A 25,853-nucleotide genomic window follows, 5' to 3' on the forward strand; every position below is an offset into this window, starting at 1 on the left:
GAGTTCCACAAGAGAGTTAGCTCTCTGCACATAATGTCTAAATAGAAAACTACCAAGATAAGACGCAAAGCCTCTCAGAAAACCTTCTGGTAAAGTAATGCTTCTTGTTTTCAAAGGGTTCTTTTATTTAGTTGTATTATCATTTTTATCATGAAAATGAGGCTGTGCAGCAACAGTGGACCACACAGGAAGGCTGCAGGTTTGCTGCTGGGTGTTCCAGACTCTGAACTTAACCCTGAACTGTGGGCTGATTAACCCAAAGATAGGAAACTCTCTGATTCAGGAACAGCTGAACAGAGTTAGTTCTTGCGGTGATTCATTCAGAGTTACACGCTTGTGCTTGATAACTATATAAATCCATCATCAGTGGAGCTCCGATACTACGATTCACCATGGCAACGGGTAAATAAAATGCTGAGCTGTCATTTTAATCCAGAGGCACAAATAATTAATGCACAGTTTTTTACAACACACACATCAGCAGCAGATGAGATCAATGTGTTAATATCATTACACTTTATTCAGTGTAGTCCACTTATTCATTCATTTGGGAAAAATTACTCAATTTAATTTAACGTGAATAAAGGGTGAGTGGTCTCTTCCAGGATCACAGCGCCCCCTTTCATGGGGCAGGATTTATAGGACTCGACACTAAAAAAAAAATAATACAATTTAAGCAACAACCATGTTTCTATGTTGTATTCTTAGGTGAAACCTTGGGGAACGGAGTGTCAGAAAAGATCCGAGCCTCTGCTGGTGGAACAGTCGTTCTGCCCTGCCACATTTCTCATAGCAGCGACATTCCAACAGTGGAATGGTCCAAGGAAGGTCTGAATCCAAACATCGCCTTCCTGTACCGACAGGGCTGTGAGACCTTCGAGATGAAGAATCCAGTCTTCGAGTTCAGGACAAATCTCATCATGAATGAAGTGATAAAAGGGGACATCTCTCTGCATATGTCCAATGTGCAGCTGTCTGATGCAGGAATATACCAGTGCAGGGTAATCTGGGAAAGGAACCCTGAGGTCCTTAAAACACTGGAGCTCATTGTGGGTATGTTTAGTAAAAGGAAAAAAAAAGAAATAAAAACTGTGCAGTTGCATTATGGTCTACAAACACTACTAATTTTCATATTATGGAGAAGGGACATTATAGCTTGCTCTTATTGTGCTTGGCAGTTTCTGAAAACCTTGGCTTTTTGTGTTTACACACACAGTAGGTGGATTTTGTTTCGTTTGGGCAAAGCCAGGTTCTCGGTTTTCTCGTTACCAGTGTCTACGCCAAGCTAACATGCTGCAAGCTACAGATGTCTTTTAATCCGCCTCATAGCAGGAACATGAATATGTTTTCTCAAAAGTTTAAACTATTTTTGTCTTTTTCATGCATGAAAGAGTCTGTAAAGTTCTTTTAATCAAATACAGAACTTGTTTAGATTCATTTCTCACAAAGTCCACATTAATATTGCTTACCAAAGTCTTGTCCATAATGATTATGAGTATTGGTTCTGGGATGGAAAGTTTCATAGTCACACCTTGTGTAATCTTTTTCCTTGTTTTTTTTTTTTTTTTTTTGTAGTTGCTGTCTCTGTGCCAAACCTCTCCTTCATTCCAAACGCTGGCAGTGGAGTGACTCTGCAGTGTGAGACAAACTGCTGGTCACCAGCGCCTCAGATTACATTTCTTGATAATCAGGGAAACAACATCAGTGCTGAAGATGCAAGGAGAGATCAAGATTCCACGGGATGTTTCAGAGTCACGAAGCGAGTGACTGTCCCGGCTGCCACGGAGAGGTTTCATTTTAATTCAGTGCTCAGTTAAGTTTTAAATTCGACAAGAAGATCTGTGAATGAAAACTTAATCTGATGTGTTTTCATCACAGGGTGACCTGCAGAGTTCACCAGCCTCAGATAAACGAGACCAGGGACACAGAGATTTACATTCCAGGTACACTGGAGCTTTAACAGTTCACCTGTATGCTTTAACCCTTACTGTACAGAGCAGGAGTCCATATGCTATGATCTGTATCTGGATTAAAAACTCAAACTTGCTTTAGCACTGGATTTGTTTTTGTTATTAGCAGAAGGTTTGGTTAGTTTGGTTAAACTGAATTGAAAAAGCAGACAGCTTGGCAGAAAGTAGCTCCAAATAATGTTGGCCCAGTGTTTCTGAAATAACATAATGTTCGTATGTCATCTTTATCATCATCTCAGCTGACTGCATGAGGTCCTGCACTGTAAACATCATCATTGCTGTTGCTGTTGCTGTTGCAGTAACCTTTCTATGTGGAGTATTCCTGGGCAAATTTCCCTCTAAATGTTACAGCTGTGGTAAGTCATGCTCTTAAAAACATAATGTCATTTGTTCCCATTCTCCTGACACTTAAAGAAATGTTTTATTTTAAGATTTAAGCAAAACTACAATTGTTCTTTAACCTTTGCCATATTCTATAGTTGGTACACATGACTTTTGTAGGAATGGTTTAGTGTAAAATGTTAGTCAGTTGTTGAACATTTGCTGAAAAGGATGAAAACATTCTTGGCAGCGAGTGCTCGGAGAGCCTTCAGGAAAGACTCCAGCTTTGTTTCTGGCGGTGACATAAGTCCGACCACCATGCTGCCTCCTAGGAAAGCTTTTAGTATCTTCAGTATAGATTAGTCTAGCAAAGAATTTTGGGTTTGGTCTTTAAAGTGTCAGAAAATTGTTAAATATTACCTGTCCCAGTTTCCTAAAGGTGTCACCAACGTTGATGTCTTCATTGTCTTGTTTTATCCAACCAATAGTCCAAAACCCGAAGGCAATCCATTTCATATCAAATAAGACAAAGTAACACAGCGACTCTCACACAAATTTCACTATTTAGAAGCTAGAACTAGAGACTGTTTGGCAGGATTAATGACTAATCATCAAACTAGACATAAATAGTTTGAGTTTCTTGTTTTAGCTCTTTGTCAGTGTAGTGGTTACTGTGCTGTTCAGGCCTGTTCACAGCAGCAAACAGCATTGAAATGATAAAATTATCTATATAAAAAAGATTTTTTTAAAGAATCTTGGTGAGGTAGTGACTACTTGTTAAGCTAGTTAGGTGATGAGCTAACTGCTAACATGCTAATCACCCAAGTATTTATTATTAATTTTTTTTGTTCACACAGTGATGAGAAAAAAATTGCCAGTGTCCACAGAGTCATCAGACCAAAGTACAACAAACAGGAATGCAGAAGGAAACCACCAGAGCTACGAGGCTGACAGCGCTCAAAATGTTACCAATGAGCATCTGAGAAAAATTGAGGAATTGGAGTCAAACCTTGGTGAAAAAGAGGGACGCATCCGCCAACTGGAAGGAGAACTAAACCTCCTGAGATCTAGTGGTATGGTCTTGCCCTGCAGCACGACCAGCCTACAATTACCACATGAGCACCAAGCGCGACAAATCTCAGCCTTAAGCCCCACAGTCCAAAGAAGCAGTCAGTATCACAGCAGTCCTGTCCTTGTGAGAAGTGATGACACTGTTTTGCCTGCTCCTTCTTCAGCCTCCACGTCAGAGACAAAGCCTCTCGTCCGTTCCAAGAGCGTGTCTGAGTCTCGGCCTCATTCTAATGGTGCCAAGATCCAGCGGAGATACACCGTGTCTTCTAACCGCTTCGCTGTCCTGTCTGATTTACCTGAAGACTCAGAGCTGTTGCTTCAGAATGAGCAGAAATAACAGAAATATGACTGTAATACACTGTGCTTTTACACTGTGGTATTGCTACCTTTACATAGGTAATTAATCTGAGAACTTCTTCCACCACTGATAACAGGTGCAGACCCTTTATTTCATATATTTTTTGCACATTACACAGTTATAGCGCTTTGGATTTGCTGGGTCTGGCTATGTACTGGTATTCTTTCAGTGTTCAATACATACATTTGTGTGTATTTTAACAGTTTTACTTATTTCTCCTACAAAATATAAATAGTGTTGTCTCACTCCAGGAAGCAGTATTCTAAAGCCTTAAAAACAGTTGAAAAGCACTCTGTTGATGACATTGTGTCACTTTTTTGATTAGTGCAAGTACTCAGCTTAGGCCACCCGGGGGCAGGAGTGCACAAGCTACCAGAAGTCATGGGTTTTCCTGGTGTTTTATGAGGTGATTGGGGTTGCAGTTAAGCTTTTTCATGACATTGTGATTTTTGATAGTTCAAACAGGCATGAACGGCCTTTATTTTAATATAGTACATAATACATGTTAGAGTATTAACAAACTGTTGAGTTGTTGTTTGCTCAGAACTCTTGCAGTACCAAGTCGGTGCAGATGTATTCTGTCCATTTCACGTTGTGTGTATTGAGGTTTTTACTATAAGTCACTGCCTTTTAAATGCCATGACTGGTTTCTATTGAGTTTTAAATGCAGTCACCTGAATTGTCACATTTTTTAAAGCACATTTTACAGCTATATGTATTCATTAAATTCTACATACATTCTTACACTTCGTAGCTTTTTAACTTGTATATATGTATATGTGTACATTTTTGTCTTGTATTTTTTACTTGTGGTTTGGGTTTTATTCTCTTCTTATATTGCTGTGCACATCGGGGGCCATTGGGCTTTAGTGAGATTCTTTGTATTTTTGATAATACTTGGTAATAAAGTTTATGCTTATACTATACTTATACAGTATATGATAGCCGACTTTCCTTTACAGAAATGGGTTTAAGAACTGTTCAATTTGGGTGACTCCTGCCTGTTAAACCACATTTTCCAATGATACATGACATTTAAGTGACCTTGTTGTTCCAGAAAACATGAGTTGTACCCCAGTTCAAACCTTAAACTGCAGCTAAGTGACCATTAGAGAAATGGTCTAGATAACCAATTGGTTGTTTTTTTGGGGCGGTTTTTTTGGTGTTTTTTTTAGTTGTGATTTCCTGTGAAGTCAGGATGTGGGCTGACTGCTGGCTGAAATGTTACCATAGAAGAGGAAGACGGGCAGCATCAAATCATGATGGAGATCGCCTCACTCTGCCTCACCGTGCTATGTGAGTAATTTTACTTTTATGTTTGTTTTGCAATACTCCCTCCTGCTTCCTTTTCCCCCCACCTGTAGCCTCCTTTTATGCCTTTAAATGCAGTTTTAGTGATTTAAAGAACAGGAAGAAATCAGTTCCATGCACTAGTTAACTGATTACAGATATCGGCTGTTTGAAATCTTTTACAATTCAAGGAGATGACAATTTTTTGTCTTATTGTTTTTTAAATGATGTGTGTACACAGACTAGCGAACCTATAACTCCTTTTTGTTTCATGTCCTGTTCGCAACTGCATCTTCAAGTGTTGTTGTGCTTAAGTAGGAAGTTCTTAAGAAAGACTTTGCTTTGTGTATATACGTACATGAAAGGAAAATGTAAGTCAGTTTGAACACCTCATAGATGTTTTCAAAAGGAAAAAGTATGTTTTTAGACAATCTTTCATGGACCAGATCTCTACTTGATGATTTAAAATTATTTATTTTATTTTCTGTTTGACCCGGCATTAGCCACGCTGAACATCAGTCCCAACAGATCTCAGTTTTTTCAGTATGACACCATCACTTTTAGCTGTGCTGTGGCTGGAAACTCTAGTGGCTGGACGCTGAAGAGAAACACTTCACTGCAAACTTCTGAGTTGTGCGACCCCGGTTGGGGAATTCTACATGAGTCGTCCTGCACCATTGTGAATGTCTATCCATCAGACACTGGAGTGTACTGGTGTGAGTCTGAGTGCGGGGCATCCAGTAACGCTGTCAACATCACTGTTGCTGGTAATTCCTAATGTGCATGTTTTTAAGTATTTATATTTTATTTAGAATTTATGCCCTGCTGATTTGATAGCAAACCAAAATGGTTTACTTGGAATTTCTTGCTGTTTTTCATCTGATCAATTGTGTCAGGAGTAAAATGGTGACAAGTGCTTTGTTTATCAGATGGTGTTGTGATCCTGGACAGCCCTGCATTTCCTGTGACAGAAGGAGATGAAGTGACAATTCTCTGCTACTACCAGGAAGAAAACGACCACAATGTCACTTTCAATTTCTCTGCAAACTTCTACAAAGATGACGTTTTCATTGGCACTCAGGCTGAAGGGAGAAAGACCTTCTCGACAGTGTCGCTGTCTGATGAAGGTTTCTACAAGTGTGAACATCCCACAAAAGGGGAGTCACCACAGAGCAGGCTGGCTGTGAACACTAAAGGTTGGCTTCTGAGCTTAACTTGTGTCATATTTGGATAGAAACAGAACTAATGATGAATTTCTTTGGTCTTTTGATTCAACCAGTCAAATGTTTTTTTTCCTCCTCACAGTCAGAGCTCAGTCTCCTCCTCCTACTCCTCCTCCTCCTCCTCCTCCTACGACTACGACTACTGCTACTACTACTACTACTCCTACTCCTCCTCCTCCTCCCATCTCTCTGCCCAGGCTGGTGTGTACTATCCTGCTGATGATCCTTCACATTGTGATGCTCATAGTGTGTGTGACTGTGCACAGAAACAGGGCTAAAGGTAGGAATTCCTGTGGAAATTCTGTACTTATTTTACATAAAAAGATATTTCAAAACAATGAGAATAACGTTACTCTATATGTACTATGTGTGTGATCATTATTATCAACCTCCCAGACAACCTGAAATATTACAGAAAATGTGACCTCGGTGTCCTCAGTGGTAACTAAAGCCCTGGTTGCAGATCTGGAAATGATGGATCTATGTTCTTGTTTTCCTGCAGCTCGAGCTGAAGCAAAGAAAAGGGCTTCTGATCATTTTTCGTTGGAGTGATCGTTTCTTGCTCATGAAAGAGAAAAAGAGCAGCTACTATACACATTGTGACATTGTTTATACAGTACGCTAACCAATATTTCAACTAGTCAACCCAACAAATCAATAGCCAATAATGTATTTCATATATATTTTACATTTTGTATTATATTTTTAATTTATTTTTACCGAGTGCTTAAAGCAGCAATAACTTTCTCTATTAATTTTTTATAACATATATTTTTTTTTATGAGAACTGTCCATTTGTTGTATACAGTATTGAAATCACCAGATCTGTGGTGTTTTTTTTACTGACAGAGGAACCCAGAGAAACTGAACATTCTGGAGCTGATATATGTTATAGCATTCCTCCAAATTTTAGTCATGCAAACCATAATACATTACTGTCCCTCTCCCCCTCATGGCAGTGGTGTAGGAAGAAATTGTGTTTTGGGTGGGCCAGTACGAAGATGGAATGAGCCATCTTTTCCAATTAAAAACTGCATGTTAATATATAAAGGTCTTAACCTATAATGATCATAAACATCCCTCCCAAGATCAGCTGTGAAAATAGAAAATAGCTGTCAGAACCATTTCACATTATCAGTTGATGAAAAACATTTGATAGTTCAGGTGCACTAAAGAAATGTTATGTATATTTCATGTAAGTCCTTTTGATGACTGTGGATTGTGGGATTACTGAATGTGAGAAATGTTATGTTTAGTGAAGAAAAAAACTAAACCCGGGGATGAGGGCAAAGAGCATATAAAGCAAAATACAAAAAATATTCAAAACAAAACTATCTTCTGTAACGACATGAAGCTTTCTGCTTCCCTCTGATGATGTCATCTACACTGCCATGGGGGACTGTATGATACAAAACTATACTACAGACACTAGAATGCATGAAGTTCATCTTCACTTCAGGTGCTAGACTGTGATTTTTGTGACACTCAGATATTAAGCATACTTACTATTATCCTTTTAAAACTGAAAAGGCTTAAAACCAATTACCACTCATAAATGAGGGATGGCTATCATTAATTGCAGTTAATCAGATGATCCAAAACCACTGACCGCTTTTTAAAATTTTATTTCAGTATAATTTTACCTCTGGTGTTTTGTTTCACTTTGTCTTGGCTGTTTTTTTTTTTCTTGTTCCGTTTTATGTTTACTTACATACTGTATTATGCCTACTTTTGTTTATTTGATGCATCCTGTTATGCAATTGATACAACAATTTGCATTGAACTGTATTTCTATTAAAAAATAAAATAAAGAAGTTGCCACCAGCCATTAAATATATTGAAGAAGAGGAACAGCAACAACAACAAGAGTCTAAATGTGATGGATCTATTTCATATGAGCACTTCATAGATAAGTACAGGGTCCCTGTCTCCCACCATTAGTATAATACTGTTATTAATGAATTCTTTGTTTAGCATGCTCCCATTCAAATGCGCACAATTCTATCAATTTAGCTATTTCTGTTACTGGCATTTCTACCCTTGACCAAAGATTCAACACTCCCTCACTCCAAGAAGAACAATAGCTGGTAAACACAAATAAGCATACCAAACCCTTGATCGAAGAATATGGAACACTGTTTTTACTCTACCCTACAGTTTGTATTGTCCAACAATGTTAAAGAACTTTTCTTTCCATTATTTGTAAATACATTCCAAACATTGAAGAAAAATGTTCCTTTTGCAACAATGAGCTAGAAACTCTACAGCATCTTTTTTTTTTATGTGTACATGTGACAGTATTTAGGACTGACTTTTGTTCTTGGCCAGTTTCTTCATTCTTAAAATGAAATAAATCACCATCTTTTACAACTTTTAAACAATCTGATCTGAGCAATTACTTCCAAACACTGTCACACTTAAATCATTCTAACAAAACCTGACCAAAACCACTGAACTCTTCAATTTTTAAATTTTATGTCAGTATAACTTTACCGCTGGTATTTTGTTTTACTTTGTCCTGCCTGTTCTTGTTGTGGTTTATGTTTACTTAAGCTTACTTTCATGTATTATGCCTACTTTTTTATTTGATGCATTTTGTTACGCAATTAATGCAACTGTTTGTATTGAATTGTACACTGCTCAAAAAAATAAAGGGAACACAAAAATAAGACATCCTAGATTTGAATGAATGAAATATTCTTATTAAATACCTTGTTCATTACATAGTTGAATGTGCTGACAACAAAATCACACAGAAATTATCAATAGAAATCAAATTTAGCAACCCATGGAGGTCTGGATCTGGAGTGACACCCAAAATTAAAGTGGAAAACAACACTACAGGCTGATCCAACTTTGATGTAATGTCCTCAAAACAAGTCAAAATGAGGTTCAGTAGTGTGTGTGGCCTCCACGTGCCCGTATGACCTCCCTACAACGCCTGGGCATAAAAAAAAAACAGTCTAGTAAAACGCTGATAATGTCTGAGCCGAAAAGCTCGATTAACATCGAAATTGTTATATGTAGCATACAGGTTAAACGGTGAATTGGATAACAACTCCGGAAACTAATGCCAGATAGCCAACTGGTCTTTGTTACACAATGAATTTAAGAGGACTTTTTCAGGACTTCAATCCCAGGTAACGTTAGCTACGACTTAGCGTTTTAGCTACCCATCTAGCTATGATTGGTTGGATAACGTTTGTTGCTCTGCTATGCGAAAATGTGCCAAAAGTCTGTTTTATACGTGTGAAATTGTACACACATATGTTTAGTATGCACACCAATAGACAAAGCAGTAAGGTAACTATAAGTTTAGTAGCTAAATCGAAAAGCATTATCTGGCTGAACAAGGCCTGGCTAACATACTAGCTAAAGTAACGTTGTAGTTTTGATAACGTTAGATAAAGCTCCAACCACTTCAGCGTGGCTGCAAATATGCGTTGTTTATCTCTGGATTATTTTTATATAATAATAATAAAAGGTCTTGACCAATTTCCTAAAGCCCAGTGGTAACTAGTATTTTCAAATCTGTTTTGTCCGATAATTAATGCTAGTCCAAAACCTCAAACGTGTTAAGTTCTATCAAAGAAGACAACAGAAAACCAGAAATATTCAACTGCACTTGAGAGGCAAACTTTTTTTTTTATGCACATATTTACATTTAATGTATACCTACTGACATACACTTCTTTCTGTCACCCTAAAGTAGATGACGTTTTTGTTACTTTTTCTAAAACTAGACATTCGCAGTCAGTTGTTTCATATACTCTCTCATACTTCTTTAAGACTTGATATTTGTCCCTCACATTTCACAAATCAAATCCAGCTTATTGGATTGTGTCTAGGGGAAAATACTTTATTGATTTGATAAGCATTGGCTGTAACTATCAAAATTCAGGGTGACAAATGGACTTCATTTTCATTGGTGTCTGTTATCAAAAGTGCCTCATGCTGTTCCCTGTTACAGCAAGTTCCTGATCTACTCCTGTCTGCTGCTCTTCTCCGTCTTGTTGTCCTTGAGGCTGGATGGCGTCATCCAGTGGAGCTACTGGGCTGTGTTCACCCCGATCTGGCTGTGGAAGCTGTTGGTCATCATTGGGGCCTCTGTGGGCACTGGGGTCTGGGCTCACAACCCTCAGTACAGGTAGACTTTCACATACATGGACATCTGTTATTCAGTGGTTAACTCCTAATTCTCCCACAATTCATGATTTATGTTAAATTTACTTGACAATGGCAAGATCATATATCACATCACAGCTGATTTATGATGTTAGTGACCAAAATCCTACTTGATTTTAGCCTTATATTATGATATGTGCTATATATCTTTGATTTTGTTTGGTTAGCCCTCAAAATCTTGAATTTTGATTTCTGTCTCCTTTGTTAGGGCTGAAGGGGAGACGTGTGTGGAGTTTAAAGCAATGCTGATTGCAGTGGGGCTCCATGTGTTGTTGCTGATGTTTGAGGTGTTAGTGTGCGACCGTGTGGCAAGAGGGAACTACTTCTGGCTTCTTGTCTTCATGCCCCTCTTCTTCGTGTCACCCGTTTCTGTAGCAGCCTGCGTTTGGGGGTTTAGACATGACCGCTCCCTCGAGGTAAAGGCATGTGATACGTCAGAGGGTAGACTGAGACCAGAGTGGGAAAACAGTGCAAAACTAAAGCCAAATATTTGTACTCTAATTATCACTAGCTAGTCTGTGTTAGGAGAGGGTTCAGAAATGAGCACTGTGACTATACATGTGCAGCCCCTGTAGGTAAACAGGATAAGACTAGTTTATTGTTATAGTTTACAGTATGAATGATTTCAGCAAATATTTCAAGCATGTTTTCTGTGCTGGCAGGGATATTTATGCATCAAAAAGCCAACTGTAGGATCTGTCACTGTATGAAGCACGGTATATAATATACTGTTACCTTTTCTGCTCCTCATGCAAACAACACACAAAGCAAGCAGAGACATTTGTTTCCATGCCCAAATGCAGAACAGTATTCTAGAAAAAGAGAAGAGGAAAGCTTCAAAGCTGCATGTTTGAAATTGAGATGCTAGACATTTGCAGGAGAAACTGACTATCACAGCTGCCATTATTGCCTTATGTTAGTACAATGCTGACCTTTTGTCCTGATTGTCCCTCTCCTCAGCTGGAGGTGTTGTGCTCAGTTAACATTCTCCAGTTCATCTTCATCGCTCTGAAGCTAGACAGGATCATCAACTGGCCTTGGCTGGTGAGATACACTGACACAGACTAGATCAGAAATTAACCGTTGCTTGTTTTCTCTACACCATTATTCCAAGTACAATCTATATGTGCATTACATGTTAACAATATGGGATACTATTTGAATTAGTCCTCAACCATGTGTTAAAACGTCAAGGTTATATTACTGTTCTTGACTACTTCTTTGATGATATCTTTGTATGGTCTGCAGGTGGTATGTGTCCCACTGTGGATCTTGATGTCCTTCCTGTGCCTTGTTGTCCTCTACTACATCATCTGGTCCGTCCTCTTCCTCCGCTCCATTGACATCATTGCTGAGCAGCGGCGGACTCACATCACCATGGCAATCGGCTGGATGACCATTGTTGTACCACTTCTCACTTTTGAAGTGAGTTTCACTGCTAATTATTCCGAGTATTACTTAGTATAAAGCTGTGACATTGCACACATTTTTATTAACATTTTTTTGTAACATTGACTTACCAATTAACCAACAGTGTGGGAAACAGTTGCATCTGATATCATGCATTTATTTTCTCTAACCTAAGTTAGAACTTTTAAATGTTTCTTTAATTTCATTTAAGTTCACCCACACCAATTAAACATCCCCCTTTGTAGTGCCTCTCTTACCACATTAAATAGGGAAGTTGGATCTAAAGCAAGTTACTATAATACTTTATCCTGCCTTACCTTCTACTTGCCTAAAACACATATAGTTCTTTTAAGTTTAAACTGCATATAGGATGCCCAGATATGATATAAAAACCTAATGGCTCAATGTAAAGCAAAACCTCAAATGTTCATTTCATTTTGGAACAAAGTGAAAATGAACTAAATAGTCTAAAGATTGTACAAGACTTTGTCAGTAGCCATGCTGCTCCTTTGTTTGCTTTTGATTTTTGTGTTTTTTTTGTTTGTTTTAAATCAGTCCACATACACACTTAAACATCCCCCTCTGTCGCATCTCTCTTACCAAATAGATTTTTGCAGCTGTAATGAGCCAGTGTCCTCTCTGGCATCCTCAAAATGATCATGTGAAATCACTTTGAACATTTAGACACAGCCTCTCTAATACATGCCCACTCCCAGTGACAACCTTTTACTTGTCTCTTTAGATCCTCCTGGTACATAAGCTGGATGGTCACAACAGTCTGAGCTATGTATGTGTGTTCGTCCCCCTCTGGCTCTCCCTGCTCACACTCATGGCCACCACCTTTGGCCAGAAGGGAGGGAACCACTGTGAGTATTTCAAGCCTGTAATGTGCTGTGGGCTGCTGAATGTCTCTGCTGGCATTTTATCACTGTTCTTTTCTGCTCCTGATCACAGTAGTTACACTTCTGATACTTTCCCTTAAGATAGCTTTTGTTAAACTTTACAGTCCAAGGTATAATTATTACATAGTTCTGACAATATCAAAAACTAAACATCTAACGAGTGATGTTATGGCAGAATTGGGTTACAATACATATTGTATGTACAGGTTTCCCTGCCAGCTGAATGTATTCTTCTATCCTAGAGATTTTCTCCTTTTGTGTGACAGTGCTAGGGTAGCACCTAATGATTATCTTCACTATTGAGTGATTAGTAAATCATTTTCAAATATCAGATAGTAGTGAAAAACGACCATTACAGTTTTACTCGGTGTAAGATGACGTTTTTGCATCTTGTTTTCAGAGAATTACAGAGTATTTCTACATTTCAGGCTGGATCCAGGACATGTTCCTCATTTTAACTTTAAAAAGTGGCTTAAATAATTACTTGATGGTCAAAATTTGCTGTACATTGACTATTTGGTTCAGCTGTTGTCAATTTTATACTTAACAGTTCTGTACTGTTTTGGTACCAGTTAACCAGGACACCTTTTACTGTGCACAAATGATTATTGCTGCTGCAAGCTCCCCTCTGTTCTGATGCTCCATAGGGTGGTTTGGCATCCGTAAGGACTTCTGCCACTTCCTGCTGGAGCTCCTCCCCTTCCTGCGAGAGTACGGCAATGTGTCCTATGATCTCCAGCGCAGTGAGGACTCTGAGGCAGTTGAGGATCTGCCCGCCCCTGAGCCACCACCAAAGATTGCCCCCATGTTCCACAAAAAGACAGGCGTGGTGATCACACAGAGCCCTGGGAAGTATTTCGTCCCACCGCCTAAGCTGTGCATCGATATGCCTGACTAGCGTCCATAGCTGCAGTGGCAGAAGCTGGTGTACTGACATGTAAAATGGAAACAGCAGAGGACACAATGTTTGGTTTGTATCCTCTGCCCTGAAGGACTTGGTCCCCTCACCTAAACGCTGCATCAGCATGGCTGGCTAGGGTGACACATCAGAACCAGTGTGGTGATGAATAACTAATGGATCCAGAGTCTTCACAGTGGTTTCACTGGCTGGTTTGAAGTAAACACTGCACTGACCTAACTTTGTCAGGGATGGCATGGAGCCAGAAGACAGGACTGTTTGGTTTCTTGCCTAGATGAATATTCCCCGTGTTGCTTACTCTGAGTTATATCCATTCTGAATAGACATTTTTGGGGAAGCCGACTACAGACATGTATGATTCATTTTTGATCTAAATATTTAGGCTGATGAGACTGTTGAGATGCATAGAAGAGCTGACTCTACAGGGACTATCCATATTTAAATCTCTGCTTTAGGTTTTATAGTGTCTTGAATCAAAGATGACGCCTGCCTCGTCTGCCTGCCTTGCTTTTGTGATGGGGACCATTCGAGAGAGACTCTAGTTTAAATTTGCTCTCACTTTTGACCATGTAGGTGACGAAAACAGGGAGGGGGGGGGCTAAGGAAAGGTCCACACTTTTCAGGTGTGTCTTAGTACACCACTCATTGACAAAGTTATTGATCACTGTAGTAATGATCCTCTTCTAAAGCAACTACAAGGTAAGAGATAAAGGACAAAATCTAGTTTTTGTGCCAGGCACATGCACAGGTTTGGGCGAAGCTAATGTGAGGCTCCTGCAGTGGGTGTCTTCCAAAGTTAAATCTTTTTAGAACAAAATCTTTGTCTCATCATACGAAGCTGCATGGAAAGATGGTAACAACAATCTCAGCCTGCTGAAGCCTCAGATTCGCTCCAGGTCAACACTGGAATGGATATTGGTGTAGAATAAGGACAGGATGTCTCTTATATTGGTGTTAATGTAGGAAGTGATCACTTACTGCAAGTGCCAGTGTGAACAGAGGAAACTAACTTTTAATGTACATGTTATATAAGACACACCTGGAGAAAAAAAAATGGGATCCTTAAAAAATAACAGCAGAAATGGCATTTTGTTTATCTGTTCCAAGAGGAGTCCTGTCTGACTTGTATTCCTGTTTATGTTTTTAAATGATAGAAGTTGACAGGCTAGGGACCAGAGTGGTGATGGCAGGACTGAAGGTTGAACACAGACCTGGACGATAGAGGGGGATTTGCACTTGCTTCTATATTGCTTTAAATTGGAGTACCATCTGTGCAGATGAAAAACAGTGGTAAACAGGTTGGTGACCACTGAGTAAGATTCACACTAGACTTTCTGGGTATCTTAGATGTTGTACAACCTTTGTGCCAGTTGTAATTTTACAGTGTGCAGCAAATACTGCACCTCCTACACAGCACTCAAAAGTATGTGTGTAAAAATTTTGGTTTAGTTTTTAGGAAACATTACTTTATTCAGGAGTCATGCTTTGTCCAGGTTAGTACAAAGACATTTTCAAATCTCACACCTATTGGCTTTAACTTTAACTCTCACTGGGTAGAATAACTCCTGGGATTTCTGATGTGTGTGTGTGTACACAGTGCCAGATTTATTCAATTTATAAAGTAACTTTAAAAAGCACAGGCTGTCAGACTCTTTATTTGACAACCCGATTGCTGGAGTGTTCCAGTATTTTGTGTGTATATTTTATTCTACCTCTTGTCTTTTTCCCCCATCAAAAGAGGCCAGTACAGCTGCAGTGCACTGACTGAGCCCGGCTCTGGGTGAACCACCTTCTCAATCATGCCATCGCCACTGTGGGTAAGTACGATTTGCAAATGGAGAAACAAAGTTGACAACTTAACACTTGCACTAGTCAAAATATACTTTATTGCTCCAATCAGGATATGTACAGTATTAGTCTTGAGTTTTCAGTAGGAAGGGCATCTTTACATTGACAGAGAAAATGAGTAATATAAATAATGTTCATCTGTGACTGTGCACATCTATGTCAGTGCTCCTTGTGTACAGTACAGCTGATACAGTGTTCTGCTCAGAGCTGGACCCAAGTTTCTGGAAAAGCAAAGAACGTTAGCTAGGCGCCATCATGCCTGTTACTGCCTCCAAGTAGCTCTTTTAAGTTGGTTTATTTTATATGGTCTTGTTTGACGGTTTCCCTTAAGGGTTTCATAAGCCCCAAGCAATGACATCTAAACAGTTTGTTGATATTGAGTACTTTTAACAGTAACTTCTTATTCTATACGTTTTCAGTGAAGTCATAGTAGTATAGACTTTTGACCTGTTCAGGATTTTTCAAGTTGGTCTTAAAACAATATTGAAGTTTCCATATGTATGTGAGGAAAAAGTTTCAGTCACTAACTTCTACTCTCCACAGGGACCGGGAGTGCAACCACTGTAAACAATGGAAGAAGTACACAGCCCTCGTTCTGTGTAAAAACGTACTCCAGAGTTCATCTGAAGCTCAAATGCAGCTTAAGCTAAATTTGTGTTGGTATCTTTCAGCGTTTCACTCCATTTAAGACAAATTGGTCTCCTACGATAGTAGTTTCTTGCTGAGCTGTGGTGGAGGGATATGTTCTAAGTCGGGTGTAGAGTTTGTTGGTGATGACTGGTGTTTACTTCTCAAGTTGTGCTTAGAGTTAACTTTAAAGTGAGGGTGTACTTCGCAGATTTCATAGCTGGAATATTTTGTGGTTTTGGGACACTGGTAAAACCTGCTCTGAATCTGTGTCTGGATTATATTTGTCACCTTTCAGAGTCACCTCATCTGTACATCACAGGTGTGAGAACATTGTTCGTGACTGTATTTAACCAGGGTGTTCCACAGATTTGCCCTGAGATATCCTAAAATATCCTCCCTCCCTCTGTGTGCCACCCTTCCCCCATATATCTGTTCTATTGCTTTTCTAATTCTCTCGGTTTGCAACACATTTGAAAAAGACACTTCTGTTAACAACCTACATGCGACTATTAGAACGTATCCCTCAGCCACAGCCCAGCAAGGAACTTTCCAGGGAACAAAAAGTCAAATTTGTCTTAGACTAACTTTGACAGATACAGACTCCAATTAGCCTAATGGGTCAGCTGAAGTCTCATTTGAGCCTTTGAGGAACTTTGGAGTGATTTTTTTTTTTGTTTGTTTTAAGAGTGTACTCACATTCCAGGTGGAAACTTTCAAAGCCTGTGTACAGAGTAGAAGTTACAGCAACTAAAACCTATTTTCACCTTCATATAGGTATGTCAATATTGTTTAAGGCGAACTTGAAAAATCCTGAACCTATTCATTGACAAATTCTAAATGAATAATTAGAACAGAAGAGAAACACACAACAAACCTTTTCAGCTTCCCGTATCGTATGGAAGAGAGGAGTTTCTCCCTCTCTGCTTCATTTGCACACTGTTCATAGGCAGTGAGAAGACTGAGATTGAGAGAGAAGAGAGGCAGAAAGATTAGAAAACATCACTTGCAGTATCTAGGAGTATTCCTGAATGTTGTTCTTTACGTATTATGGTGACATTTTTGGTCAGTCTGGTCTCACACAAGTGCGTCCTTCACTTCCCATCTCCTGTAATATTTTCTAGTGTTGCTTCAGGTTTATTTTTCTTTTCCTCTGACACATTTAGTGAAGTGTACTGAAGAGAATGTAAAAAATTCAGGACTTTAACAGTACACAGGTCATAATCCTCTTTAGAAGCTTAATCTCAGACATCACTCAAATTCCCAGTTGTTTTCTGTTCCAAACTTTACTCATATGTTGTTTTCACTCTCCCCCTCCCTTTGTGTCAAACTGGGGAAATAAAGCACCATTAATAGATTCATTCCTAAAACCATTCTGATTTCTTCCTGATGATCCTACATGAAACAAATTTTTATCCAGTACATTTCTCATGTGGGGCAGCCTAGTGGAGAGCATCCAGCTGCTGTTCTGCTCACATCTCGCTTTATGTCTGAATTCCCAGTAAAAAGGCTACGTAGTGGACCAAAACCCGGGCAGAAATCTTTTCCTTGGTGACTTTCTGAAGGCGATGCCTGTTCTTCGTTTAAATGAACCTATGTTGCTCAAAATCATGTGTATCACTTCCTGTTGCACCAAAGGATAGACCTACAAAACCTACCAGGAATAAAAGATGGAGGGAATATGTCAGAATGTGGTGAGTGAAGTATTGATATTACATGTGAGTTACCTGTGTGGAGTGCTGTAGTTCTCCAGTATAGCTGCAGCCTTGTCTCCAGACAACCCACTAATCTGCATCAACTGTCTGGCAAACACGTCTCTCACTGTCTGACACTGGAAAAGGAAAGAGGGAAATCAGGATTTGTATACAGTATTCACAACCAAAGCTATAAGAAAGGGCAATACTGTATTCCACTGTTTAGTCAAAAAATAGTAGAGTTTTTGCAGTATTTCTTGAAGTGCAAGTTCAAAGTGATTAAAGCAGGTGAATGAAAATGGGGCTCACACACAAGTGCACACCTTGTTTTTGACTGCATCAAGGTTGAACTCGGCAAAAGAAATGAGAGAGCAGGATGGGACCCCTCTCTCCTCCTCATCACTCCCCCCATCACCCTCCAGCTCTCTGGAGCGGCAGATCAGCGTACGATTCTGGAATAAGGAAAGTGTAAAGCATTAGTCAGTTAAGGAGGAGGCGAGTCAGTGGCCTGGCTCAGGGTTGTCTGAGCACTACTTGACAAAGCAGCATTGTAACTTTAATCCTACTAACAAATAGTTTCTTTATATACAAAACCAGATATATTGTATTCCTTTGTGCCACAGATCCCCACTGCAGTCAAACTGACACTATTTGTAGTATCCAACTTGTTTACACTGGGTGGATTAATTTGGGTTCAGTCCAACTTACAGTTCATTGGAGAACTGAAAATAGTCCCCAACTGATGCACTACATGCTGCTGTTTGAGTAATGTCTGCTTTAAAAAAAAAAAAAAAAAAAAAAAAAGTACTCAGCTGTTTTTATTTAGCTCTGGGAGGGATTACGTCTTCAGTGGGAGCCGGTCGGTGCCACGGTCAGGGTAGGCAAGTTGAAAGGACCGTTTTTTGTGTTTTCATGGGATTTGTTAACATTAACACCAGCTCGTCTTTTAGGACAGTGTGGGTGTGTGTTTCACCTGGTACAGTTTAGTCAGATGTCGTGTCATGACGGTGAGGTAGGCTGCCGACTCCCTCACATCTTGAACTCTCTTCACAAAAAAGCGGTCAACTACCTAAAACAAATGATAAGTGCACAAAACCACAGTAATCCCTTGTAACAGTTGTTTTTACTTATTTGTAGCATGTTTGAGCAAAGAGTTGGGAGGTGAGTCAATAACCAATGTAATGACGCATGTTCAGGTGTTGTCTACACTAGAGCCTGGATTTCTGAACCATCATTGCAGCTCTAATCCCAGTGTCTGTGTTCAACAAGTAATACCAGCCCGTATATTGCTCAGGCTCTAATGTAGTCCACAGTAAACTGACATGTAAGTGTAGCATTGGGTGTGCTTGCACCTGTGTGTTGACTATGGCCTGCTGCAGTGTAGCCTCAGGTAAACTCAGGTGTGAGGCAGCAGCCCCACATTCCTCTACCAGATAGACTGGCCTACGAAGACCGCATCTCTTGAGTCGGAACTGATTGAGGGCAGAACAGAAGGGATAAAGAGGAGAAAGATAGACTATGGTTATACCCAGTACCAGACAATTGGTTGGTTTTATCACAATCACATTTGCAGAAACCAAAAGCATCTTCACAAACTTATGAGCACATTGAGAGTTTGGGGTCATTGTTTCTGCTTTACAAAACATTTTGGCATTTATCCACTGAATCATTAACAAGTAAAATAGTTTATTGGCTGCTAAAGACTTCATGTTGGATGACAGACTAAACTGAATCCAACAAATAACAAGGAAAATATGCACAACTAGCACCTTCTGTTCCCTGAAGCGTCCGTCAATGATGCTACCACACAGGTCATCCATCCTCTTCCTCTCGATAATGTAGTCAAGAACGAGCTCCCTGCTTACAGGGCCTCGCAACTGACCTGGGAACAGACAGGAAAACATGAGACTATAATGCATTCTTATTTATACGAAGCATTTTATCCATGTTTGACCATTCTCCAGAATTCTTGTTGTATTGCATACTATTGTATTTTGTGTTCAACATACAGTTTGGGAATGAACGTTTTTGTGTTAGCCAGAGATAAGATTAGTGAAAAGTGTTGTAGTGATACAATAATGAGAATAGTATAACAATAGTTCCACTTACCCATGGTATATAAACACTGCACAAAAAAAAGATGCTCAAACAAGCCCCAAATTCAGACTTAAATCAAACGTTGAGAGCTACACAAGACTATGTGAAAACTAAGTGGACTGACATTACAGATGCATGCTGATGACACCGTTCTTGATTTAAAAAAGGGGGCATAATTAAAGAAGCTGTGATTAGTTTTAAGGTTCTGGGTTCGGGCCCCACCCGGGACCTTTCTGTGTGGAGTTTGCATGTTCTCCCCGTGCTTGCGTGGGTTCTCTCCGGGTACTCCGGCTTCCTCCCACAATCCAAAGACATGCAGCTTAGGTTGATTGGTGTCTCTAAATTGGAGTGTGTGTGTGTGCGTGTGTGTGTGGTTGGTCGTCTCTGTGTTAGCCCTGCGACCTGTCCAGGGTGTACCCCGCCTTCGCCCGATTGATGGCTGGGATTGGCTCCAGCCCCCCCGTGACCCCGTTCAGGGACTAAGCAGTAGAAAATGAATGAATGAATGATTAGTTTTAGCCAGGACTATGCTGGTGTCTCTCTTGACGTCTTCTAACAGACTATGCATCATACTGCTGACTGTCATATCTGTTTGGAAGCTGAACACTTAGCCCCGCTTGAAAAAGTTTGTCTTTCTCTCAGCTGAGTTAAGGTAAAGTTACATCATTGAGTCACTTTCTCTCAGGTGAAAGAAAGTTTTGACTTCGTGTGTGTGTGTGTGTGTGTCACCTGGAACAGGCGCCACCTTCTCCCGAGCCACCCACAGGAAGTCTCCGACGTTTAGCTTCCTAATGTCGAAGTTCACTCCATTTCTCCGAAGCTCTTTGACTAGCTCCTGCTTACGGTGACCGGTGCCGCTGCACAAACACATCAACATCTCGTGAAATGTACACAGAGAAACCTTCAGGATGAGAACACAGCTTTGTAAAACACCCTGTTTTCTAAGTCCGTAAAACCGCACACAGATTGCTGCATATTTGATTGACACAGACACCCAGACGGCTCTCTTACCCAGTAGTCTCAATAAAGTCCACACACAGTACAATGTCATAGGATCCAGGTGGCAGACATTCTCCATTTGGCTTTCTGCTCACAGCCTGTGGTTCCTGGGCTTTTCCTGAACAAAACACCCGATCCCCTTTGCTCGCTGGCTGGGCAACAGAGGCCAGCATCTCTGTAGGGCTGGAAAGAAAAAACTTGTTTTGTTCTGGGATGAAGACAAACAGAAGATGAAGATGTCACTTATCCAGCATCTACTCACTGTTCATTGACCTTTTCCTTCTCTTCTTCATCACTACCAGTGAGGTCCACAACTTCAGGGCCACTTCCCTCCTCTCCTTCACCCCTAAGCCTCTCTCGGCCCTGCTCAGGGCCATCTTTTCTCTCTCGTTCTACTGACTCCAGTCGCTCTGCCAAAGCCAGACCTTCTTCTGTCAGAGAATACCTAAGAGAGAAAAGAAAACAGTCAGTAAATACTCAAAATTAATTAAATGGATCGCTAATCACACTGGTTGGACTGATCAGCTTTCCCACTTGTGTTTTGAGATATTCCCCTGGACTGAGGAGGCCAAACATTCAGAGTCAGAGTTAAAGAATTAGCATCAACTTTATCCACTTGCAGAGTAGTCCATACTGTATATACCCATGCTATATACAGCGTGCTTACATTAGCTTACGCAGCCTTACTATTTTGCTAATAACATATTAGAAAAGTTGGGTTTCCACATTTGACAGTGTTTAAAAAAACAAACAAACATGGTTGTCGTGTGTGAGTGAGAGAGAGAGAAATAGAGCGAGGCACAGTCAATGTTGACAACATTGACTGTGCCTCGCTCGACTGTTGGTGGGCAATGTTGATAATGTGGTGATAATGTGGTGGCCCGCCACAAATAAGCCAATGTATGGGAAACACTGGATTATCAATGCGATAAAGTTACTAATGCAAGGTGTATCATGAATGAATCTCTTGAAGATAATTTAAATCCAACATTAAGTATAGTATGTATCTAAATACACTGAATGGCTATTGCTGAAAAATGCTGACCATAAATAGTATCAAAAATAAGTTTAATTACATGGCAATATTTATATTTTACTTTTATTTATAACTTCACATATATATTTATTGGGCAAAACGTGTTTCAGACAGTGTCTACTACAAAGTTCTCCTGACAGTTTCCAGAGGAGAAACAGGCTTTACTGCTTTAGGTTTCTTGTATAAGCGCTTCCACAACTGTGTCCCATGTACCTTGCAGGGTTGTGGGTCTTCATCACCAGGCTCTTCTGAACCAGAGTACTGACGGAAGACCAGGCGGTGTATTTACTGCCCAGATCTGGCTACAGGCAGAGCAAAGTCAAGGATCAGGGATTAGAGTAAGCAAATGTCTTTGAAATCAAGGTATCCATGTTGTGTTGTTGATATTTTGCTTACCACGGTGAAAGATTTATCACAGAGGAGCTGGGCTTCAGCTTGTAGCTCTAGTTTAAACATATAACCTTTACTACCCGGGATCTGGACAGACAGAGATGATGATTACTGAGACCACATCAGAATATACTGAAACTAACAGTGGTAGGAAAACAAAAGTGTACCTGTGACTGTCTGTAAAGGGTGAGCAGGACAGCATAACCCCCAGATCTCCTCTGAGGCATGTACTCCCTCTTCTTCCTCCCTCCTCGTCCTCCTCCTCCTCTGTCCTTCCCTTGATCCCCTGCAGCATTCTTCTAAACAGATATACATCACACAAGAAAACAAATGAAAGTTTAAAGATCATATGATGTAAAGTAACTGACAATGTTTACATATCCATTTAAGCTGTCATGTATGAACCATATAACCAATAAAGGGCTTTTTATCAAAACTACAAATACTCCTGCTACGCTAAACGTGTGTGCAGCAGGTTTTTTTCTATCTTATATGTTAAATGAGAAGTTAATACATTTTCAAGAATCCCTGGTACACAGTGAGACAAACTCCTTAATTACCTTTCTGGAAGGAGCCACGCTGTTGTCTGGTCTGCCAGGAGGGGGCGCTCCTTTAGGGAGATTGTGAATAGGAGCTTCTGATCCTGGATCAGGTGAGGGCAAAAAAAGAGGGGGGTGATGGAGGAGCTAGTGCTATTGCCTGTGTAAAGTGATTACGCCAACATACTTTAAGATTACTTAGCTTTAAAGTTCACTAAACAGGATTCCTCTAACTGTAATGAATAGATTAAATATATCAAACAGCTTTCATTCACTTTATTCTGCAATATGGTTCTAATCAGATAAATGGCTGAAAATGAGATGGAAAATTCATCTGTCTGCTTCCTACAATCTTTTAAAATCATATCACATAAAAACATACACAGTCAAAGCAACACAGTAACACACAGGTAGACAGTAAGACACATGGGTACAGCAGCACAGTGACACACCCATACACACACAGGTTTGTATGCCTTTAAAATATATCTGTCAGATGTCATTAAAAATGTTTCTTTTAGAACTTTAAGCCAATTTCTACCTGTCAGTTTGGGATTACGCCTTCCACTGTTTTAGGAATGTTCTCACCTTCTTCACATAATGAAGTTAAATTCCCAACTTCTGTTTTTCATAATTAGAAGAGGTAAAATAAAGAAGAGGTAAGGTGGGAGGGAAGCTAGAGAGACCTCAATTAATCCACACATCCATCTGGTCCTTACCATTCTCTCTATAGTATTGTTGAAGTTTTTCATCCAGTATTTTACAGATGCCGTCTCCAAAGTTCTGGAGGATCTTTGCTTCTTTGGCGTTTTGTAGTGGTAATGGATATTTATTCAAAGAGCTGATGGCCTGAGAAAAAAAAAAACAAGCCTGTTGTATATTTCTAGAATATATGATCTTTTATCTGTCTACTGCTCTTAACCTTCTGATAGGTGTACTGGGTCTTTTGTCTCTTCTCTTTCGCCTCGTCACGGAGCTCGGTGAGCCACTTTAAGAACAGCGGGTTCGGGCAGGACGGCAGGGCACGTTTCCGACCCAAAAGAACCGGCTCCGAAGTTGACATAATTCAGGATGTGATCTGAAAGAAATGACACGGTAAACTAATAAAATAACACGTCTCCTCTTGCCACACTATAACAAGATAACAGGTAACAATAAAGACAATTTGGTGCTAATAAGAAATAGGTGTCCTGCAATTTAGCTAACTTGAGCTAACGTTAGCAGACCCTATTAGCAGTCTGCCTTGTATGAACGTCTTCGCAAACAAACCACAAAATATACAAGTAGCAAGCAACATATGTAGAAAGTTGACCAGAGAAAACCACAGTCATGTCAGTGCCTGGAAATTGGGTTTACCTTTAACTCGTGTATTTAGAGGAGCCACTGGCGCCTTGTATTCAAAGACACGGAACACTTCCTTGTTCACATAGTCACGTGATCAAGAGAAGGTGGCGAGGTATATGGAGCATATGAACATCTGGCTGCAAAACTAATAATTAAAATATAACAGGCAATGAGATGAGCAATATGATGTTATTTCCGCTGGCACGAGATGCAATGTTTGAACGATGGTTCCAATAAAGTTTCTTCTTCTTCTGCTGCTCCCTTTTCTTCTTCTGTGGTTTAATGGCGGTTGGCAAACAACTTTAGGTGCATTACCGCCACCTTCTAGACTGGAGTGTGGATCAGAACGGCCTCTACTTACTATTAAAAACCTCACTCAGTTCACATTATATTATCTTGCTCAACCCTGTGAAGAATGTGGAAATACAAGCATCTCTGTATCTTCCAATAAAGGTTTATTAAAAAAGGGGGATGAACAATATGGAGGACAAACATGTACATGAATGAATAAATAAATAGAAGAATGTGGAAATTTACAAGCAAGTTAATTATTTGTTGTATGAAGATGCAAAATATGATGAATGAATGACTAAAGAGAACAATAACTAGCCTACTGTATTTGTATTTAGGCTATAAGAATTCCTCTTTGCACAAAAATGTGAATGTGGATATACAGTGTATGATGGACTTATACTGTCTTAAAAAATAGTCATTTTATTTATAAAAGTAACAAAACAATAGAACAAATAATTAGGATTGCAGCCGAGTTATTTTCATTTGTATAATTTAATAATAATAATAATAATAATAATAATTTTCTGTATTAAAATTCTGTTGTTTGGTCTGTAAAACCTCAAACGAGTCCTAGCTAAATAATCAAATGACTTTCATCCTTCTTTAATACAATCAGTGTCAGTTAGAGACCGTTATGTAGCTGTCATCTCAATCCGCCTCCATGTATCCTCAGGCTGATGGGAGTTTGCTGGAATCCTCCAACAAGACCAAACAGAGACCAGGAATTCAACCTCACCCTTCTAGCCACTGTCTCTCTCCTTGTAAACCACACACAGCCATCTTTCATGCACTCACACACTTTGAAGAGCTCACATAAAGCACAATTCACTTTACTGAAGCAAATAAAACACATTCAAGTGCAAACTGGGGCTTGGCTGGACTGAAAGGCAAAATAAGGTACTTTGTGGATTTGTGTTTCTTTTGTGAATTCCAAAGTATTTCTATAATAAAAGCAAGCAGCTTAAATATGATATGTCACACAGTCCAAACTCTACTAAATATTTATTAACAATTTGTGGTTTTAGGGGATGCTATGTGCCTGGCATTTTAACATTTTGCTGGCTACCTAGAAAACCTATCGACAAGGCTGTTGGTCAGGGAACGTGCAAAACCACTGCAGGTTGTTGGCATTTCTATAAATCCTCACCAAATGAGGGTAAGTTGTTTATGCTAACCAGTAGCCTCATTTCTTGAAGCAATCATTTACAAACTTGCAGCCTGTGAAATAGTCCGTTTAGAATTTCTCAACATATTCTTTGAAATCCTCTGGTCTTAAACTATACCACCTTTCTACCAGTTCTATCTCACACAAAAAACAAGCAAAAAAGAATTATTG

General features: G+C 39.7%; 3 protein-coding genes across 5 annotated transcripts in view; 2 read left to right on the forward strand and 1 right to left on the reverse strand.

Annotated features, from left to right (window-relative positions):
* LOC109974202 (butyrophilin subfamily 2 member A1-like) overlaps positions 1–4,498 on the forward strand; it is a 7,582-nt gene extending 3,084 nt beyond the window's left edge. Inside the window, exons 2-6 of the mRNA XM_020624292.1 lie at positions 709–1,053; positions 1,576–1,789; positions 1,879–1,943; positions 2,210–2,326; positions 3,149–4,498. Of these exons, the coding sequence (XP_020479948.1) occupies positions 709–1,053; positions 1,576–1,789; positions 1,879–1,943; positions 2,210–2,326; positions 3,149–3,699 (1,292 nt within the window). The 3' untranslated portion in view covers positions 3,700–4,498. The remainder of the gene's footprint in view (positions 1–708; positions 1,054–1,575; positions 1,790–1,878; positions 1,944–2,209; positions 2,327–3,148) is intronic.
* A 4,685-nt stretch (positions 4,499–9,183) lies between these two features.
* Positions 9,184–15,425, forward strand: tmem185 (transmembrane protein 185). The gene is made up of 7 exons (XM_020624290.1): positions 9,184–9,373; positions 10,204–10,380; positions 10,627–10,834; positions 11,379–11,462; positions 11,667–11,843; positions 12,571–12,694; positions 13,378–15,425. Exons 1-7 carry the CDS (start codon positions 9,336–9,338, stop codon positions 13,626–13,628), a joined length of 1,059 nt encoding a protein of 352 aa, XP_020479946.1. The 5' UTR covers positions 9,184–9,335; the 3' UTR covers positions 13,629–15,425.
* A 91-nt stretch (positions 15,426–15,516) lies between these two features.
* On the reverse strand, positions 15,517–24,471 carry mus81 (MUS81 structure-specific endonuclease subunit). 3 transcript variants are annotated; one of them, XM_020624288.1, is made up of 17 exons: positions 24,236–24,471; positions 23,802–23,957; positions 23,599–23,728; positions 22,901–22,989; positions 22,508–22,636; positions 22,347–22,427; positions 22,164–22,252; positions 21,177–21,359; positions 20,927–21,097; positions 20,645–20,772; positions 19,588–19,700; positions 19,171–19,290; positions 18,792–18,887; positions 18,142–18,270; positions 17,852–17,955; positions 17,002–17,085; positions 15,517–15,718 (listed from the first exon to the last, which is right to left on the reverse strand). In XM_020624288.1, the coding sequence occupies exons 2-17, from the start codon at positions 23,940–23,942 to the stop codon at positions 15,652–15,654; spliced, it is 1,854 nt and encodes a 617-aa protein (XP_020479944.1). In that variant the 5' UTR covers positions 23,943–23,957; positions 24,236–24,471; the 3' UTR covers positions 15,517–15,651. The 3 variants fall into 3 exon arrangements, with proteins under 3 accessions (XP_020479944.1, XP_020479943.1, XP_020479945.1); XM_020624287.1 differs by having other exon boundaries at positions 22,508–22,639; positions 24,236–24,470; XM_020624289.1 differs by having other exon boundaries at positions 22,508–22,639; positions 22,901–22,983; positions 24,236–24,469.
* Positions 24,472–25,853: the final 1,382 nt, after the last annotated feature.

The sequence above is a fragment of the Monopterus albus genome, unplaced genomic scaffold (assembly GCF_001952655.1).
Source record: "Monopterus albus unplaced genomic scaffold, M_albus_1.0 scaffold324.1, whole genome shotgun sequence".
NCBI classification, from domain to species: Eukaryota; Metazoa; Chordata; class Actinopteri; order Synbranchiformes; family Synbranchidae; genus Monopterus; species Monopterus albus.